The following is a 19,015-nucleotide window of genomic DNA, read 5'->3' as shown; positions in this document are numbered from 1 at the left end:
TTCTTCTATATTTGAGATAATGTAGCTTAAAAATTCTACGATTAATGAATTCAAAGACCATTCCTTATGTTCATCAAATGCAGACAGAGAATGTGAGGACCTACACTATCCACAGTAGAAGTGTTGTATAGCATTACTGCTCAGTTTTGTCCTTCTGCATCTAAGAAACAGAAGTCTGAGGTATAAATTTAATTTTCTCTATTATCTGTTCAAAGGATTTCAGCAATCTGGAAGCAAATAAGATGCTCTCTAATAATCAATTAGTCCAGGTGCAGAGCTGCTTCAAGCAGCATCAGAAAGCTTCATAATCATCCCTAAGTTCTCTGCTAATTGGTAGGTTTTAAATTAGAGTGTTTCCCACATTAAAGAAAGTAGTCTCTCATGCTAAGACTTGAATGATCCTTTTTTGTGTGTGTTGGATCACCTTGTCACACATGCAGGGTGAAAACTCATTTTTTTCCCTATTTAGCTTAACCATTTCCCCTGTTTTTCACATAGGCATTTCACTAATGCTGATGCAGACTTCTGACACCACCAGAGATAATTTTTTCTCATTTGTTCCCGTAATTTTTTTGTTCTCGGGACAACTATAAATAGACTTTCCTTGACTCTCCTCCATTTGTTCAGCTGCTTTGGAGCACGCTCAGTTTTGTGCTCCAGAGTTTAGTTCTGTGGAGCTGAGTGGGAATATAAAGTAAGACAGGGATCAGGGTTATGGATGACATAGTTAAGCTTTGCTTTGTTTCTGCAGGAAATTACTGCAAGTAGTGAAAAGCTGCCAAATTTTTTGTTTAGTTCAATTTTATGGGGGAAAAAAAAAGAAAAATCTGTGTACCAGCATTAGTAACCACGGCTGTGACACCTTACAGTAAATTTTTTTAATACCCTCTAAGAACTGGAAGTAAGTCCCTAAGATTGTGAACAACACTATGTTCTTCTCCAGTAAGACACAATAGAAAACATAGTAAAAAACTAAACTTCTTTACCAACTGGTTCCTCATTCAATGCAATGACTCTGTTTAGCAGCTCCAGAATTTCCGATGTGTATCCAAGCGGCACAGGTACAAATGAAAAAATTACAACTTATCTTTGCATCAAGGGTATATGCTGGCCAAAAGCATATTTTGTCACTGAGACCTTTCACCCCCAATTTCCATTTAAGATTAGAAGGAACTAACACAAAAAAGATCATCATCATCATAACCAGTGCATTTCAGCATGAGGCTGGCTCCCCTTGTCAGTGTTCTTTCCCAAAAGTGACACTTCAAGTATCACTCACTTCCCACAAGACACGCTTACTTAAGTCACAAGCATTCTTTATAGAATCCATATATTGTAACAGATTTTATACAATTTATATTCTACAAAATTGTTTGCATGTCAAAATTATTTAAAGTTTTTTACATCACTTCTATCATCACAAGGCAACTACTTTCCAAAATATTGCACTACAAATGTTTAGTATGGTGAAGGACTTGCAGACACATATCAGAGATGGTGAGCAGCTCATGGCATCTGTATCACCCTTCAGAAAAGCTGACACAAGTTACATGTGCATCTCTCCAATTAGAGTAATTTCACGACTATAAGGCGCACCCTTTTGACTAAAATTTTGATGGAAATCCGAAAGCGTGCCTTATAATCCTGTGCGCCTTATATATGGACAAAGTTCGGAAATTTGCCAACCCGGAAGTGTGAGCTGCAAGCCGAACTGTGGGGGAAGCCAGCAGAGCTGCGGCCGGCAGGGGCTGGCGCGGCCACAGCTGCCAGGGGCAGGCGGGGTCAGCAGCAGGGCCGCAGGCGGGGCCAGCAATGTGGCTGATGGGGGCGCGAGTGGGGAGAGCAGGGCCAGCAGGGGTGCGAGTGGAGCCAGCAGTGTGGCCGGCACAAGCGCAGGAGGGGCCAGCAGGGCCAGCAGCGCGGCCAGTGGGGGTGCGGCCAGGGCCAGCGGGGGTGCGAGCGGGGCCAGCAGCGTGGCCAGCATTGGTCCAGGCAGGGCCAGTAGTGTGGTCGGCAGGGGTGCGGCCAGGGTCAGCAGGGCCGTGGTGCAGGGCCAGCAGGGGTGCAGGCAGGGCCACAGCTGGCAGCCGCACGGGGGGAGTCCGCAGTGGATCCTCACTGCAAAAAAAGTGCGCCTTATAATCCGGTGCACCTTATATATCGGCAAAAGTTCGGAAATTTGCCAACACTCAGAAGCGCGCCTTATAATCCGGTGTGCCTTATAGTAATGAAATTACTGTACTTTCTTTAGCCTTGTCCTCAAAAAACAGGGCCTATATAGGCCATTCCCACTAAGGTGCTCCACCACTATTATAAGCACATTTTGTTTTTAAAATTTTATTTCCTCTAGGATACAAACTTCATTTCTTATAAGATATAATTTTTTTTCTATTTAGATACAAACTAAGATTACTCAAAAAATCATAGATGTATATACCAATACAGCCCCAAACTGAAGGAATGAGGAGTCTCAGCAAGGAGAAGGTACAGATAAGCAGGCCAGCACATTTGCTGTCCTGCAATATCCTCTAACTTCAAAGCAGGATGTATTATAAACTACTCTCAGTAGCAACAGAAACATCAAATTTATAAAAAGGCTAAACAAAGCACATTCACTTCAGGAATTGCAGACCTTTGTAGTTTGTGCTATCTCCTTCACACCTGATATATGATCCCCAAATAACAACACAGAAGAGCTAACTAAGAACTTCGTAGTAGTGGTCCTCCTTAATTAGTTTAAATCAAGCTACCTGTCCCAAATTAATTTGTTGCTGACTAGAATAAAGTGACATTGATAGCAGCCTGCCCTTCTGAGTAGGCTTATTTAGAAGAAAAACTAAGAACAAACCTACAATCAAAAAACAGCAGAAGTTTTTTTTTATACAGGAGTTAAAAATTAAGTTAAAAATTAAGGGCAACTCTCCTTTAGCCCCTTCTGGCTCAAGGAAATCTCTTCCAGACAAAAATGATTTTTCTACCAGATTCTTTTGGTATATTCTACCCCAGGAAAACAATGCTAGTCCATAAAACTATTAAAATATGCCAAGCCAGTTCGAGTGGTTTGGGGCTACAACAATTTGGTGTTGTCATCTGCTATAATAATCAAAGAAACATAAGAACATTAACCAGTGCCTCATGTGCTCCAGTGTGCATTTTGTTTAAAGGGATTCAAAACAGTTTGCTTAGCTAACTTCAGGTATTTCTTTAGATTATGTTATTTTGCTATCTTCTTACTAGGGATCTAACAGAAGAAAAAATTAAAAGCCCAATAGACCTGGATCTGGATTTACTGATGGTCTTCCAAATTTAGTATGGCCATGTCAGCAGTTGCACTCTTTTCCAATTCCAGTGCATAAGGGTTATATTCCTCTTCAAGTTTTCTCTTCCAGACTTTAACTAGGGAATATTGGGGAAAAAAAACAAACAACAAAGAAAAAACAACAACCAATATGTTACCATATAATACTTGAATAAGAACTTAAAATGAAAAGTCAACCCCGATTCTTTACTTCCCCTTTAAAATAAGTGCTGATATAATGCCTGACAAGCCTGACACACAGGCATGCTGGCTTTTACATTATGCAACGTCAGATGACACACAGAAGAATAACTTACGAGTGATGGGGTGCACAGAGCTCCTTGTAGGGTGTCCAACACCCTCATCAAGCAAGGCTAACCCTGAAGGTGGTTCCAACTTTTAAAAATCCTGTAAGTTTTCAAAACTATCTGCAATACATTGCATTGTCTGTTGACTTATGAACAGAGCTGGAGGAAAATGTTTCTAGGAACAAGTGCTTGTGGACAGGAAGGTGCATCTCAATAGCCTTCAATACAAAAGTCAATTCTACCACAGTCATAGAATATGGACATCTACACTTAATCTTAAAAGGATTTTTTAAACAAATAGAAATGTACAGTAATTTCATGATTATAAGCCGCACCATTTTGACTAAAATTTTGCTCCCAACCCGGAAGTGTGGCTTACATTCAGGAGCGGCCAATATATGAACAAAGTTCGGAAATTTCCCAACCAGGAAGTGCGAGCCACGGTGCTGAGCCGAGCACCTGCCAGTAAAACCCGCAATCGCATGATTGTTACAAACTGGTTACTCTGTTGCGCGGCAGGGGGAGGCGGGCTCCTGCTGGCCCTGCGGCACTGGGGGAAGGCGGGGGCTCCATCCTCGCCAGCCCTGCGGGGGCAGCGGCGTTCGTGAATTGAGAACCTGCCAGTAAAACCTGCAAATGTGTGATTGTTACAAACTGGTTATTTCGCTGCAAACCGAAGTGAGGCTTGCAATCCGGTGCGGCTTACATATGGACAAAGAATGAAACATTGCTGACACCTGGACGTCCAGCTTACAATCAGGTGCGGCTTATAATTGTGAAATTACTGTAATTAAGAGCTCTGTTAAACCTCCTTGAGCAAAGCAATGAGTACTGCCTGTCATTTGTGGAATTCAGAGAGGAATTACTTTAACATTTTATCAGCAAAAACTGACTTCAGATTTATAAAAAAAAAACCAAGAATTTGTCCCTTCCTTACTATTGACTAGAGCAGATGTCATTTGTTTCAGTGAGAATCACAGAATTGATGAGCAGTATGAATGAAAACAGAACAAAAACCATGTCAGAAAAAAACTTACTGTAATTTGGTAGATCCTCATCTGAGTCCTTGGAAGACGTTTTACAAGTTTCTAAGAAGCCATTTTTTTCAGATTCAGAAGTTAGGATGCTGGGTTGGGTTTCTCTTAGTCCTGCTTTAGCTTCTTCCTCTAAAGCTGCTATCATATCTTTGTAGGCCTTCCTAGCCTCTGTTGTCAGCTGTACCATTCTATGAAAATGGTCCTACGGCAGTATAAAATACTAGTTTAAATCACACAGTTAGTTTTAATATTTCCTTGAAAATCTAATGAAAATTCCTTATTCAGAATGCACAGGTTCATACATAAAAGTTGAGCAGCTTAGTATGTATGAAAAACACAGCATTTATCAACATTTATAAAAACAGCAGTTCTCTTGAAAAAAAAAATCGAGGGTGATAAAGGTGACAAGGATGTCAGGAGGAATAATTTTTTTAAACAGTGCTGACTGCCTGGACTTCTAAAATCTGTTTTTCATGTAAGCTATGTATATGACCTATGATGAAGAGTGTAAGTCTGCAAAAGCAAAACAAAAACCTCCCTAAAAATCACAGTATTTTCATCTCCTCTTTTTGGACAAGAACATGAAGTGACTTATTTCAGCTTACCTGAGCCCCATCATAACTGAAAATTCCCACCACACTCACAGGCACTGCTTTGTTCACACAGCGGCCCAGGGCCTTGCGATTCAGGGCAAAAACAAATGGGATATTCTGCTCACAGGCACAGTCAATAATGTTGTGTACAGTCTCATCCAGCCCACCTGGAGCAGACAATACAATCAGGCTGATTAGAGCTAAAGAACCATGGCAAAAAACATCCCAAGATTATGGGTGCACTCTGAAACTACACCTTATAGGGAAAAAACACAGCACTGAATATCCATTTTAAAGGACAACTGGACTTTTTTTTAAAATTCTTAGTTAGTACTAATTTTAGTAGCACTAGTAGTACTGATACTATTCCATATTTTACTATAGTTGTAGTACAGTCTAATCTAGCATCAAAAAAGACCCAGCTGCTAAGGAATTATTTAAATGACAATAATTACAACAATTACAATAAATTAATGCAAATAATGAAACTATCACTAGCGATTTATTGCCACTCCATGTTCTAGAAGAAATTGATACAGTGGGACTCCCCATGATGGCACAGCTGGCATCAGCAGCCTTTGGATTGTCTCAGCTGTACAGTGCAATTTTTTGTGCAGCAGCATAACAAATCAGTAACTAAAGAGACCCTAATCTCAGGTAACTTCTCCCACCCCAGACAGTCTTGAGTCAGCCCACAGTTCAGCTGCACAGCAGTAAACAATCTGAGCAAGGAAGGCAACTTTGACTGGATTTCAAAGGATACTCAAATAAATTCCTCCAATAATAATACTGCTGTCAATATACTGAACCTTCTCTTTAGCATTTCTTTTATTAGACTTTTTTTTTTATTATGAACTTATTTACCTTTTGACTGAATCTTTTCACAGTTAGGAGAGATGATGACACACTTCAGTTTTTTCAGCTTCAGATGTTTCAGAACTTCTCTAAGACCCATAACAAGCCTGCGTTTTATCTTGGCTTTTACTGGGTCTTTCTGATATAAGCGATCTTGGAAACGAACCAGCTCTTTCAAGAGATCTGTCACGCAGCTGTCAACTTCTTTACTAAGTACCTGGCTGCAGTAACTGGAAGAAAGGAGCAATCAAATGGTTAGATTCACCAAAACTACAAATACGTAACACTTAAATAGGTAATAAATTAAATATACAGTAGTTTCATGAATACAAGCTGCACGGAGTATAAGCCGCACTTCCGGTGCCTCGACAATGTTGCTGTCTTTGTCAATAGATAAGCCGCACCCCGAATATTAGCCGCACTTTCATTCGTAGCGAGAATCCGTGCGCAGCTTTCACAAATTGGCCAATTAGTAACAGGATCGCGGCATAGCGGGGTTTACTGGCTCGGGGCGGGGCCAGGAAGGCTCGGCCCGCTCATGGTTGCCGACGGGGCCGGCCGGGTGGTGCTGCAGCCGCCGCCACGCTCACTGGTCCCCCTCTCCCATCAGCACCGCCCCGCTGCTGCGTTTACTCGCCCTGCCGGCGGGCCAGCCGCCGCCGCCACTGCGAGGCACGCCAGCCGCCCTGCTGCTGCGTTTACTCGCCCTGCCGGTGGGCCAGCCACCGCTGCTGCTGCGAGGCACGCCGGCCGCCCCGCTGCTGCGTTTACTCGCCCTGCCGGCGGGCCAGCCGCCACTGTGAGGCACGCCGGCCACCCCGCTGCTGCGTTTACTCGCCCTGCCGGTGGGCCAGCCGCCGCTGCGAGGCACGCCGGCCGCCCCGCTGCTGCGTTTACTCGCCCTGCCAGTGGGCCAGCCGTCGCCGCCGCTGCCAGGCACGCCGGCCGCCCCGCGCCATGTTAGCTCGCCCGGCTGGGAGGGCTGCCGCCACCGCCAAGCTCGCCGGCCGCCCCCTCCCGTCTGCACCGCTGCCGCGTTTGCTCGCCCTGGCCGGCACTGCAGGCCCCCGCACTGCCGGGCTCCCCCACACTGCTGGCCCCGATTCTGCTGGGCTTCCCCCGCTGCCAGGCAGCCCTACCTGCCGGGCTTCCTGCTTCTGCCATGCTCCCCTGCACTGCTAGCCCCAGTTCTCCCGGGCTCCCCCGCCCTGCTGGCCTGGGCTCTGCCGCCCCCCCTGCCCCGCCCTGCTGGCTCAGGCTCAGCTGCCCGCCCCCCACACTGCTGGCCCCGCCTCTGCCAGGCTTTCCCACCTCAGCCGGGGCCGGCCGGGCTCCAGCTTGGCTTGGGGCTGGCACGGGCTCTCACTTCCGTGTTGGTAGCTTTTAGAATATTGTTCACGTATTAGCCGCCCTCGAATATTAGCCGCACTTCCGGGTTTCCACCAAACTTTTGGTCAAATTGGTGCGGCTTGTATTCGTGAAATTACTGTACATTTAAAATGCTATTCTATTCTTCTTTGTGGTTTTTTCTGTTTCCACTCCAAACACACTTGTTATATGTGGGATTCTGGTGAAAGCCAGGGAAAAAAGCAGTTTGGATTTTCTCAAACTGCTCAAAAGAAAACAGAAACAAAGGAATTACAGTAATTTCACGAATGTAAGGCGCACGCTTTTGACTAGAATTTCCCCCCGAAGCCAGAAGTGCGCCTTATAGTCCGGTGCACGTTATATGATGCACAAAGTTCAGAAATTTGCGAACCCAGAAGTGCGATCTGCGAGCTGAGTCAGGACCCGTGGGAGCTGCGGCCGTGCAAGGGGAGTCCAGAATAGAGGGAGCCGCGGCCGCTGGGCGGGGGAAACCAGGAACCGGCGCGGCCGCCGGCCGGGGAGAAGCAGGGGGAAGCGGTGAGAAACACCCCAGGAAAGCGCCGAGAAGCGGCAAAAAAGTGCTGCGAGAAAGTGCCGTGGGAAAGCGCCAAAAAGCGGCGAAAAAGCGCCCCGGGAAAGTGCTGAAAAACGGTGGAAAAGTGGCAATAAAGCGCTGCGGGTAAACACCGAAAAGTGGCGAAATAGTGCTTTGGGAAAGCACTGAAAAGCGGCGAAAAAGTGCTGGGGAAAAGGGCGAAAAAGCTGCAGGAAAGCACTGAGAAGCGGCGGAAAAGCGCCGTGGAAAAGCGCCGTGGAAAAGCGGCAAAAAAGCACCGTGGAAAAGCGGCAAAAAAGCGCCACGGGAAAGCGCTGAAAAGTGGCAAAAAAGCACCATGGAAAAGCAGCGAAAAAGCGTCCCAGGAACGCACCAAAAAGTGGCGAAAAAGCGCCACAGGAAAGCGGTGAAAAAGCTCCGCGGAAAAGCGCTGAGAAGCGGCGCCGCCGGCGGCGGAGGGGAAGCCAGGACACAGCACAGTTGCGCGGTGGGAGCCAGGAGCTGTGAGCCATGCCAGCCGGCGCTGGGGGTGGGTGGGAGTGCTGGGGCCCACTGCACGGGGAGGGCGCCTGGGGCTGCATTTAAAGGCTACACCAGTCTTTGAAAAATGTTTGCAAATTGAGCACCTGCCAGTAATTTGTTACTTTGTTGCGCACCACGCGGCTCCTCGCTGCAAAAAGATAGTGCGCCTTATAGTCTGGTGCGCCTTATATGATCAACAAAGTTGCGAAAGTTGCCAACTCCAGGGGGTGCGCCTTATAGTCCGGTGCGCCTTATGGTTGTGAAATTACTGTAATACCAGAAATTAACACTTGGTGTTGTGTACAGAACAGTGTGTGACAAACATGATGTTTGGTGAAGGCATGGTTTCAAGAAGCGTTGCTTTCTTTAGACTAATGGGTTTGTTTTTATTTTTGTTCTACAATTTAGTTTATAAAAGCATGTCATATTTGTAAAAAACTGCTTTTTCTTCTGCCTCAGAAGGAAAGCGCGTTACTATTCTCTTTGCTGCATCCTAGTCTGTAGCGACAGTTATATACATGAAAACAAAAATTTACTTAGGATTTCTTTTCAGTGGCTGAGTACTTAAAAGGAAGAAGTTTTGTTCCTTGTGTCACCTGGCTTTCTACTCAAACTTTATTAAAAATATCTATACAATAAACCTATTTATCTATATATAGATATATATTTTATCCCAAGAAATAAGTATGTGCATATCTTTTTCTACTGAAGCATTTTTCTGAGGTTAATTTGTTTTGATGTATATAAATCAAAGTACAGCAACCAAAGTACGAAATTCTAACTTATTTCTAAGTTCAAGGCTCTGTGTAACAAACACGGAAAATGGGATCACATTCCTCCTCCCCACATTGGATTCTGTCATCCTTTTTCACTTATTCGACTATGGCTTTGTGTTGTTCATAAGGAAAGGACACAAAACAATGTAATTCACCCTTCTAGTACACTCTGGGGAAGATAAGAGTTAAAAATTATTTCACCCCAGTTTTACACAAAGAATTTTCCAGTGCAGAAGGGTATCAAAGAGAAAAACTAAAAATATATCAAAGCATTGTCAACAGAAAGAGTTGCCAGCAGCAAATTCACATAAGATACTGTGAATTATATGTGAATAATAAGAGATCACAACATCTATCCTGAATCTTAGAGACACAACTATTTCCAAATTTTATTCAGGATACAAGAATTTTTACTTACTATTTACGGTTGGTTTCACTAAATCTTGAAGACAGATCTACTGGAACACTAAAAATCCCAATCTAAAGAAAATAATCTAAGCTTTGCTGAATGCTCTACATGCTCTACACTGAGTTGTCTCTCACATATTCAACCCAAACTGTGCTCTCAGTAAAACACAGTTGCATAGACACAAATTAAGCAATTTTTATTGCAATTAAAAGTTAAATTAAGAGTTAACACAGCAGGAATGGTTGTATCACTATTAACCATTAAAATGACATGAACTGCAAAAAAACCACCAGGGGTGAACTTGCTTTAGTTCTAGGAGAACTAAAAGTTAAAAACACTGCTTTCCTCAAGAAACTGTTTTAAGCTCTCATGACTGGATTCTGACCTCTTCATAGTAATGTACATAGTAATGTACATAGTAATGACTATTTCTCTTTCATAAAGAAACGTGTAGACACATCATCTTGAACATTTAGCTGAAACTGTTTGCACACAATAACTTTTAGGTACTACCTTTATTTTTTCTGCCCACATGAAAATGTGGTTTCTTTACATTTTTGCCCTTAGTAAACCAGACTACAACTAAAAATATTATTTAAGAAAGAAAGTAGCATACCTTATTTAAGCTGTTACCCTATTATTTAAAATAAAATACTTTAACAGCAGCTTCTTTTCTTCCCTTAGTCTCTAGCAAACTTAGTTTTTTATCCCCTCAAGGAAGACACATTTTCAAATGAGAATCACAAAACACACTGAGTTTATAATTTCTTTGTGTGTCATCTTACAGAAAGGCTGAAAGAAAAAATTTAGAGCCTTCAGTCTCAACTCCAGTTAGTTTTGCAGAGAATGCAACTGATACCTTGTTTAAAAAACGCCGTATTAGTGGTAATGTGCAAAATGTGCCATCAATACAATCAATACTTACTCTCTAAAATTCCTGCTGTGGATTTTTGGAAGAGTGGCAGTTAGCTGCTTTGAAGTCACAGAACCTTCATTAGATTCCTTGATCCCCGTGTGCTCCGGAAATCCTTCAGCAACTTGCGTTACCGGAACAGCTATCATGTAAATCAAGATATTTCAATGAAAAGACAGCCCAAAAAGCATTGTGAAGAGATTAATTTGTCAAACATGTACATAAGAGTCACTACTTTAGTATTAGAACAGTCTGTGGTAGTAGTGAAACAGGTCTAATTTTTTATTTTTATTTTTTTAATCTCATAGGGTTTTTTTCTTATTTCAAACCTTATTAATTGCCAGAGATAGGCAGGAACTCTCCTTACAATGTATCATAAAACCAACAGGCACAGAAGGGTGGAACAGTAATCAGAATCCCTACTACTGACTTTCAGCTTTGGCCCACTTTATAGTCAAGATAAGCCTGAGGTGAATCTCGGAAAACTGTAAGGTTGCTGCCTTCATTTGGCAGCATTTAGTATTTACTTTCTAAAGTACTAAATGTGCTGAAATTTCCAGCTACATACTGTATTACAGGTTCTCTCAAAAGATACCTGCTTGACTATCCTGTAGAAGTGTTGCATTTTCAGTAACATTTCCTGCTGGCTGAGAAATGTTATCTTCGTCTTTTGGTGCTGCTTTCTGTTCTAACAGGTGCTGCTGTTTTCTTTGTTCTCTTTCTTTCAGAATAATCTAAAATATATATCAAAACCAAACCAATTTGATGTCATGCAGATAACAAAGCATTACTCTTACCACATATTTAGACAAAAACCATTTATAAAGAGGTTCAGTACTAGCATCTGAAGTTTACAAGCTTTTCTTTCTATTTGCACATAAAAAGAAGGAAAGATAATTCCTAAATTTACATAGAAAAGGATTTTTACCTTGATTACCAGTGTATGGGTGGAGAATATATTTACTAGGCATAAACTACAAGGGCAAAGTAAAGTTTAAAAAATCCTCTGTATAGAAGATGTGACAGGAAACAATGTGAATGGGCAAAGAGGGTTGATACAACAGAAATCGCCAGTTGGACCTAACACCTGTTGCTCCAGAATCAGCTGGAGTTCTGGCTTGGAAGAACCCAGAAACATCAAACATGACCTTGTTTGATCCATTCTCCCCAGTCCTGCAAGGAAGGTCATCTCTGCCAAACCAAGTAACATTTCTTTACATGTCCCCCTGTGCCAATGACGTGTGGATACTTTCATAATGGCACTTTATCAGCTATCAACTGATTCAAGGAAGAAAGTGTATTTTTTTGGAATTTGTATATACCATTTAACAAGACTACCCTCTTCTACCCCTCCACTCTCTGAAACCAAGCAAAACTAAATCTGAATTCAGACAAGTGGACACTGAGATGCAGATCTCTGTATGAGAGGGCTTAACAGACAACCAGAGTAATATATTACCCTATAGTTTTAGTATTTAAAGTAAAAAAACCGAGGACCTTCTTAAGAGGTGTTGGTCTCTTGGTTTTAGGTACTTCTCTCTGTTTGCCTTTTTTTACCAAAGGAGCGCTGGAATCCAAGGGATTATGAGGCATCTTTCCTTGGTTTAAACGGTGAGTTCTTGTGGCGGTAGCAGGGTCTTTAGATAGCAATGGCATGGCACCACCAACTGAGATTCAAGAAGAAATCTGCATCAGACAACTAAAACAAACACCTGAACTAGAATCCAATTTCAAGTTTAAGACCGGTATACACATACTAAAATTGTGTTGTGTTGCCATTAAGAATATTTACAGGCAATCCTGTATCATTGAACAATGTTATTTTTAAAAGACACTCCTCACAAAAGACTGCTGTGCTCTCTACTTCTATTATACCCTTGGAATCACAATCTCTGTCTCAAAAGCAGAATTTGACCGAACACTGCAGTCCAAACTACCTTCAACACCATGCCATGTCAGTTAGGTAAACCTTTAGGAATTTCTGTTTCGTGGTGGTGGCATTTCCTCCTCCACAGATTCTGTACTGGGTTAAGGTAAGTACTGAGTAGCAGAATTCCAGATTTCAGACTTACTTGCTGTAAATAAACTTATGCACTTCTGGCTACCTTTTGTTACACCTTAATGAAGCTGGATGAAATTCACTTGCAAATGGGTCATGAGTAATGCAAAGCTACAGCTAAGTCTCTTTTGCTTAACCTGCAATGCTCGCTGAAGATGCCCACTTTACTTGCATTTTTTCAGAAGGTTTACAGCACAGAAGCTTTAAATGACCGGAAAAATGACTAAACCTGGATTTTCCACACCATGACCTCATACCAAATAAACTACTCTCCCTCATTATCAGCAGGAACTGCAGTATCCTTTAGAGCACTTTGTCAAATTTCAGTTACCTGCAATACAAAGCAGTTCACATTAGCAAGTCAATGGAGAGGATGACTAAGCAAGTATCAGTGGAACCAGCCTGGCACCTCCCTCTGTGACTCAGGCAACCTCTCTCCTCTAAACAAAGGAAAATATACTGGCAGCTTGTCTTAAGGCATCTTAATTTACTGCTTCCACAGTATTTATATGCACACCACATCACATCACATGCAGTACTCTTACCGTAAACAGTTTACATCAGAAAATTGCTACACTTGATGTTTCTTTTTTGGCTCTGTGTATGAAAGGCAAACTGAGAACACTGCCAAAAATGTGCAGCATAGGTGGCTACAAAACTTGAAGCTGGATTTGCAGCAATAAATAAACATATACCCTACAGATATGTATTTCCTTCATGTGTACACCACCATGGATTGTTTAATTTGATAGAAACAAAACTGGTTATTAGCACCCCAGCAACATTAAGTCTGACTGACCCAAATGAAAATAAAAGGAGATCAACTGAAAGAAAAAGTATTCTAAAAAAGCATCTCACAAGTTCTCTCAGCTTAGTGAAGGAAAATCTCATTCATGCTTAGAATCTTCATATTTAAAATCTCAGCTATCACATTCAGTATTGTGAGATGAAATTTTTTGTGATTATATCTCTTTCTGAAATAATTTATTAAAAAAAAAAATCTTTGCTGAAATTAGAGAAATTTTACCATCACTGAATGCTAGCAAATATTGTGGCTCCTTTTGCAAAATATACCACAGCAGCATAATCAAGATTACATTTTGACCTGTAATGACAAAGGCAATGAGCTATTTTTTTCTGCTTCCTGGTTATTTATTATTTCACAATTAAGAGTTATGTCAGAACGCATCCATTTGGCTTGGGCTGCCTGACTCTCATATAACCTCTCTGCTTGTAAAGGAGCTTTATCAATCAAGCCTCAGCTCCATGATTTCTAGCATTAGGAGAGATTAAGAAAGCATTTGTTACCATATAGCCCCTTCCTGCCTATTCAGATCAGAACAGTAACACAAATACTTAAGGGAGAGCAAAAGCCTCCACAAACATTGGTATTTCTGTCAAAGCAACATTTCAATCATGCCTTGTATTTATACAAGACACTCCTTCACAAATCAGGGTCCTTAATATATTTGTTTTCATAAGTCTTCCATCAAACAATTCAGACTGCCATGCTTCTTAAATTTATTTTTTCAAGAAACTTTGTTTTCTCTTGTATCTGGTGAACAGTACTCTTGCCTTCACAGAGATCATCACAAATCAGAAATCAGATTACAGTAATTTCACGAATACAAGCCGCACCAATTTGACTAAGATTTTGCTCCTAAACCGGAAATGCGGCTAATAATCAGGAGTGGCTAATACAACCTCAGAAGTGCCTGCCAGAGTGCTGAGCCGAGCAGCTGCAAAGTCGGCATTTTGCGATTGTTACAAATCGCTACTCTGTTGCACTGCGGGTGGAGCCTGGCTCCCTGCAGGCAGCACGGGGGGTGGGGAGAGAGGCGGGAGAGCTCTCTTTCCTCCTCTGCCACAGCCCGGGGGAGAGACGGGGGGGGGGCACCGCCATTGCTGTAGCTCGGGGAGGAGAGGGGGGACCCGGGCCACCCCTACCGGGGCCTGGGGAGGCGGGGGGAAGCCCGCGCCGCCATTGCCGCGGCCCGGGGAGGAGAGGGGGGACCCGGGCCGCCCCTACCGGGGCCCGGGGAGGGGGGGAAGCGCGCGCCGCCATTGCTGCGGCCCGGGGAGGGGGGGGAAGCACGCGCCGCCATTGCTGCGGCTCGGGGAGCCGACAGGAGCCCCGCGCAAGCCGTTGCTGTGGCCCGGGGAGCCGACGGGAGCCCGCGCAGCCATTGCCGCGGCCCGGGGAGCCGACGGGGTGCTTTGTCCCCGCCCGCCGCCGCCGCGGCAGGAGCGGGGAAACTCCGTCCCTGCCCGCCGCCGGCGCCACGGGCGCGGGAAAGCTCCGTCCCCGCCCGCCGCCGCTGCCGTAGGAGCAGGGGAAGCTCCGTCCCTGCCTGCCACCGCGGGGCAGCGCCGACCCGGGGTGACCGAGCCCAGTGGCAGCGGCAGCCAGCCCCGAGCTGCAGCACCGTGCTGGCCCACCTGGCCCCGTCAGCGGCCCCTAGCGGGTCGAGCCTGCACAGCCTTAGCTCAGCCAGTAAACCCCGCCCTCCCGCGGTTCTGTTACTAATTGCACGCTGGTCCTCGCTGCGAACGACAAAGCGGCTTATATTCGGGTGCGGCTTATCTATGGACAAAAACCAAAATATTTGCCAACACCCAGAGATGCGGCTTATAGTCAGTGCGGCTTGTATTCGTGAATTTACTGTACATTTAATGTCTCAATACTTAAAAACAGTGTAAGGTGAAAAAAAAGGAAATTTCATAGTAACCAATACCTGAAAGTACCACAGGTTTAAGAGACTGTTTTGACTTCTCTGTTTGCTGCTTCTGCTCCAAGACTGCAAGCATACCACCCAAATCCAACTGTACTGGAATTTGACTCTTCTTACCACTGCTCCTGGATGTTTCCTAAATGATTTCAGCACCAGTTAGTAATGCCTTCTACTTCAGAATGTAAAGATCATTATTTTTTACAGCGCAAAACACTTTTTTAACATCTTTATCCACAATACTTCTGATCTTTAATGTTACTTAAATAAATACGATCTTCAAATAAATATGAACTTTTATGTCAAAAAATACTAAAAAATCAGAAACAGTTCAGGTAACTTTTAAAAATGCTACTGCAACAAAGCATGAAAGTATAATGTCTTCAATAAAGGAAGCCTTTTATGTTAGGGTCCCACTTCGGTCAGACTTTTGTCATCTATCTTTGATAGAGATAAAAGGCTCATCAGAATTTAGTTTTCTTAAAAGTACTTAAAAGAAAAGCTACTGTGATTCTTCCAGGGTATGTGATTGAAACACATATAAATCATTATTTCCAATGTCTCACTATAAAGAGATCATCATCTCATCATTATTGCACCACCTCCTCAAAAGCACTCATCTTTCCCTCTGCTTTGAAGAGAAGGCATAAGCCATGATCCATATTTAATGATGCAGAAAATAAAAAGACTAAAAATGAATGGTGTGGTGAAGACCATGAACAAACAAACCACCACAGCAAAAGGAAAAGAATGCCAGATCTGGTACTTTTAGAAGTCTTATCTGGGATGATAATTCACTGTAATTTCTGTTACAATAGGGTTAAGGAACATGACCTCCTCAGTCGTCAGCTGGGATCTCACCTTGCATCAGAGGTATGCCAGAGCCTACTCACTAACTCAAAACTTCCTGACCAAAACACAAAACACTATCCTGACCACACTTGTTGCTTCCCCTTGCCCAAGATAAGGGCATCTTCTCGCCTCCCTGTTCTGTCAGAACCACTTTCAGGAGGTTCCCAGTTCCTTATGACAATCAGTTTGGACGAGATTTATGCCATGATCAAGTAAAACAGGTTAAAGAAAAATTCCTGATATCTGAAACCCACAGATATTAATGAGAAGTTTGTATTTTTCCCTAAACACTTGGTACCAAACCCTGGAGGCTGGCAATTACTACCACTGATTGCTTCTAATCAAATGGGCCACATCACTTATCTCAAAGTATGAATGCAGAATCCCAGAAGAGCATGGATTTAGTGTTATATTTAAACAGGCTCATTTCCTTTGTCCACTTTGAGTTATGAACTTCTCTTCAAACATGAATTCACTGACCTGGGTTTTCTTTCTTTCTAATACAGAAGGTGAAGCTTGCTTCCCTGACAGTCCATCCACCTTGGGAGTTTCATCCAGAGAGGGGGACCAACTATCACAAGGCTCTTTGGAGAGATGGATCTTAGGAATGTAAAGACAAAAGGTGACAGGAGGAAGAAAAAATATTTTAAAACAGGATACATGTAAAAGGGTGAAGATGGCATTAAATTCAGTAATTTGAATTCAATTTGCCCCTTCTTCAGCACATCTGTTAATGACACCAAGCTAAGTTCAGGAAAGGTATGCCATCCAGTATGATGGACGGCATTGACAGGCTTGAGGGGTGTGCCCCTGTGAAACTCATGAAGTTCAGCAAGGCCAAGCACAAGGTGTTGCAACCGCTTCGAGGCAACCCCCAGTACCAACAGAGCCTGGGGGATGAACAGATCAGAGCAGCCCTGTGAGAAGGACTTGGGGGTGCTGTGGGTGAGAGGCTGGACATGACCCAGCCATGAGCACTCCCAGCCCAGAGAGCCAAACGTGTCCTGGGCTGTTTACAAAAAATGCATAGCCTGTGAACTGAGATGAGTGATTCTATGTCTCTTTCTCCTCTGCTCTTGTGTGCCCCTACCCTGGAGTACTGTATCCAGTTTTGGGATCCCCAGCCCTGCTACAGCAGGAGGACCACACAAATGATCAGAGGGCTGGAACACCTCTCATGATAGAAAGTGGATAGAGTTGAGGTTGTTCAGCCTGGAAAAGAAAAGGCTCTTGGAAGACCATACGTGGCCTTCTAGAAGGGTGACCATTTACTGGCTGCTATACTACTTAATCACATTCATGTTTGTTTTTTTTTTTTCCATATTTGGAAGAAAAAATTAGCAAGGCAGCCTCATTTTCAAATATTTTTTACAGGCATACGAATGGCCTAATGATCACATCTCTATAGTTTATGTAAGTTTTGAGGGATAATATCCCACATCTACAAAGCTAAGGGGTTGCTTTCATCTGCACTGCATGTGTGTACACTTTTGTAAAAAATCTTTTTTTACGCAATTGCTGTGCCTTTTGCTACTCGCTCCTCCTTGGCAAAGCTATTTACTGCCTCACACAAAGCAAACTGTGGTTTTGTTTCCTTTTGCTTTGGGTTTTTTTCAAATCATAAAATTCACAGGGAAATAAAGCCAAGGACCAAAATTTTTAGCAGCAAAACTAATTTCAAAGCAACAGAAACCTGGAATTTTACCTTTATTACTTAGGTCACTTGCTTTGACAGAACAATCACATTTTTAATCCCTGTGATTTATGCTTAGGATTCATTCGCATATTGAATGTATTTCCCAATTAATTCTCTGGATTTATTTCACTTGTGTAAAAAAAAAAAACCAAAAAACTGAAAAAATTGGATTCTTAATTGACATTTGACTTATGTAATGTTGCAGGATTACTTACTTCAGACTGCCTTCTGACTGCAGAAGTAAAGGATGGTTTCTGAGGTCCTACCCTGTTTCTTCTATCAGAAGCAGCCCCCAGATGAGGAAACTCCTCAACATCCTAAACAAATAAACCAGATTTCATAAGAACAATCAAGTTCATATTTTCAAAACTCCATTTCCTACACTAACAATGGTTAAATCTTCTATGCAGCAGCTAATTTGGGGCTGAAACAGCTTGTAACAGAAATGTTTCCAAAAGCAGCTTGTTATGGTTGTCAGCTGATAGAAATCTTCAGAGGAAAACGGCTCCTAAAGGAGTGTTTCTCAGATCATTTAAAAGCCTTGCAAACAACTTCCCTCTTCTTCCAATACGATCTCCAGCTGTGCAGTTCTACCTTAGACATGTAAGTGGTGAAGAATAAAACAGGCAGTATTACTAGAGTACAGAAATAAACATAGAAATTATTATGGCTTACATACAAGAGTAAGTTTAATTAGCAGAGGATCCACTGTGCAGAATCTGGATTAATCAGGAGCAGACAGGGCGAAGTTTGCCCCATACTCATCACCATATACCCACTGTATCCACCATAACGATCCCACTCCACCAGCTAGGTTTTTGCTTGTCCTCCCACTTTCTGAGAGGCCTTTTTAGCTGTGAGACAGTACCACTGTATCACAGAACACACCACGACTTTTCCAGCCTGAAAGGCTTCATTTAAACACCCCAATCTAGGAAGCTCTAGCACAAGAGCTTGACCCACTTCAACCAATGAATCATTTTAAAGAAGTTCACAAGCCAAACAGCAATTGCAGGAAAGTGAAAATTTCACACTTTTCAGCTT

At 43.0% G+C, this 19,015-nt stretch overlaps 1 protein-coding gene across 5 annotated transcripts in view; it reads right to left on the bottom strand.

Moving 5' to 3' along the window:
* SECISBP2 (SECIS binding protein 2) overlaps positions 1-19,015 on the bottom strand; it is a 36,159-nt gene that overhangs the window by 4,355 nt on the left and 12,789 nt on the right. For 4 of the 5 annotated variants that reach the window (XM_033085407.2, XM_033085404.2, XM_033085406.2 and 1 more), the window contains 10 exons: positions 18,187-18,288; positions 16,756-16,875; positions 15,430-15,562; positions 12,133-12,302; positions 11,231-11,369; positions 10,648-10,777; positions 6,101-6,321; positions 5,249-5,403; positions 4,644-4,845; positions 864-3,396 (listed from right to left, as the gene is read on the bottom strand). In XM_033085407.2, coding sequence (XP_032941298.1) covers positions 3,287-3,396; positions 4,644-4,845; positions 5,249-5,403; positions 6,101-6,321; positions 10,648-10,777; positions 11,231-11,369; positions 12,133-12,302; positions 15,430-15,562; positions 16,756-16,875; positions 18,187-18,288 — 1,482 coding nt within the window. In that variant the 3' untranslated portion in view covers positions 864-3,286. Of the gene's footprint in view, positions 1-863; positions 3,397-4,643; positions 4,846-5,248; positions 5,404-6,100; positions 6,322-10,647; positions 10,778-11,230; positions 11,370-12,132; positions 12,303-15,429; positions 15,563-16,755; positions 16,876-18,186; positions 18,289-19,015 lie in introns of those variants that run through there. The other variant, XM_033085405.2, reaches the window with a different exon arrangement.

Source organism: Catharus ustulatus, chromosome Z, assembly GCF_009819885.2.
Source record: "Catharus ustulatus isolate bCatUst1 chromosome Z, bCatUst1.pri.v2, whole genome shotgun sequence".
Classification (NCBI taxonomy): domain Eukaryota; kingdom Metazoa; phylum Chordata; class Aves; order Passeriformes; family Turdidae; genus Catharus; species Catharus ustulatus.
Note: the sequence above shows the minus strand (reverse complement) of the source record. Positions and strands in the feature narration are given on the sequence as shown.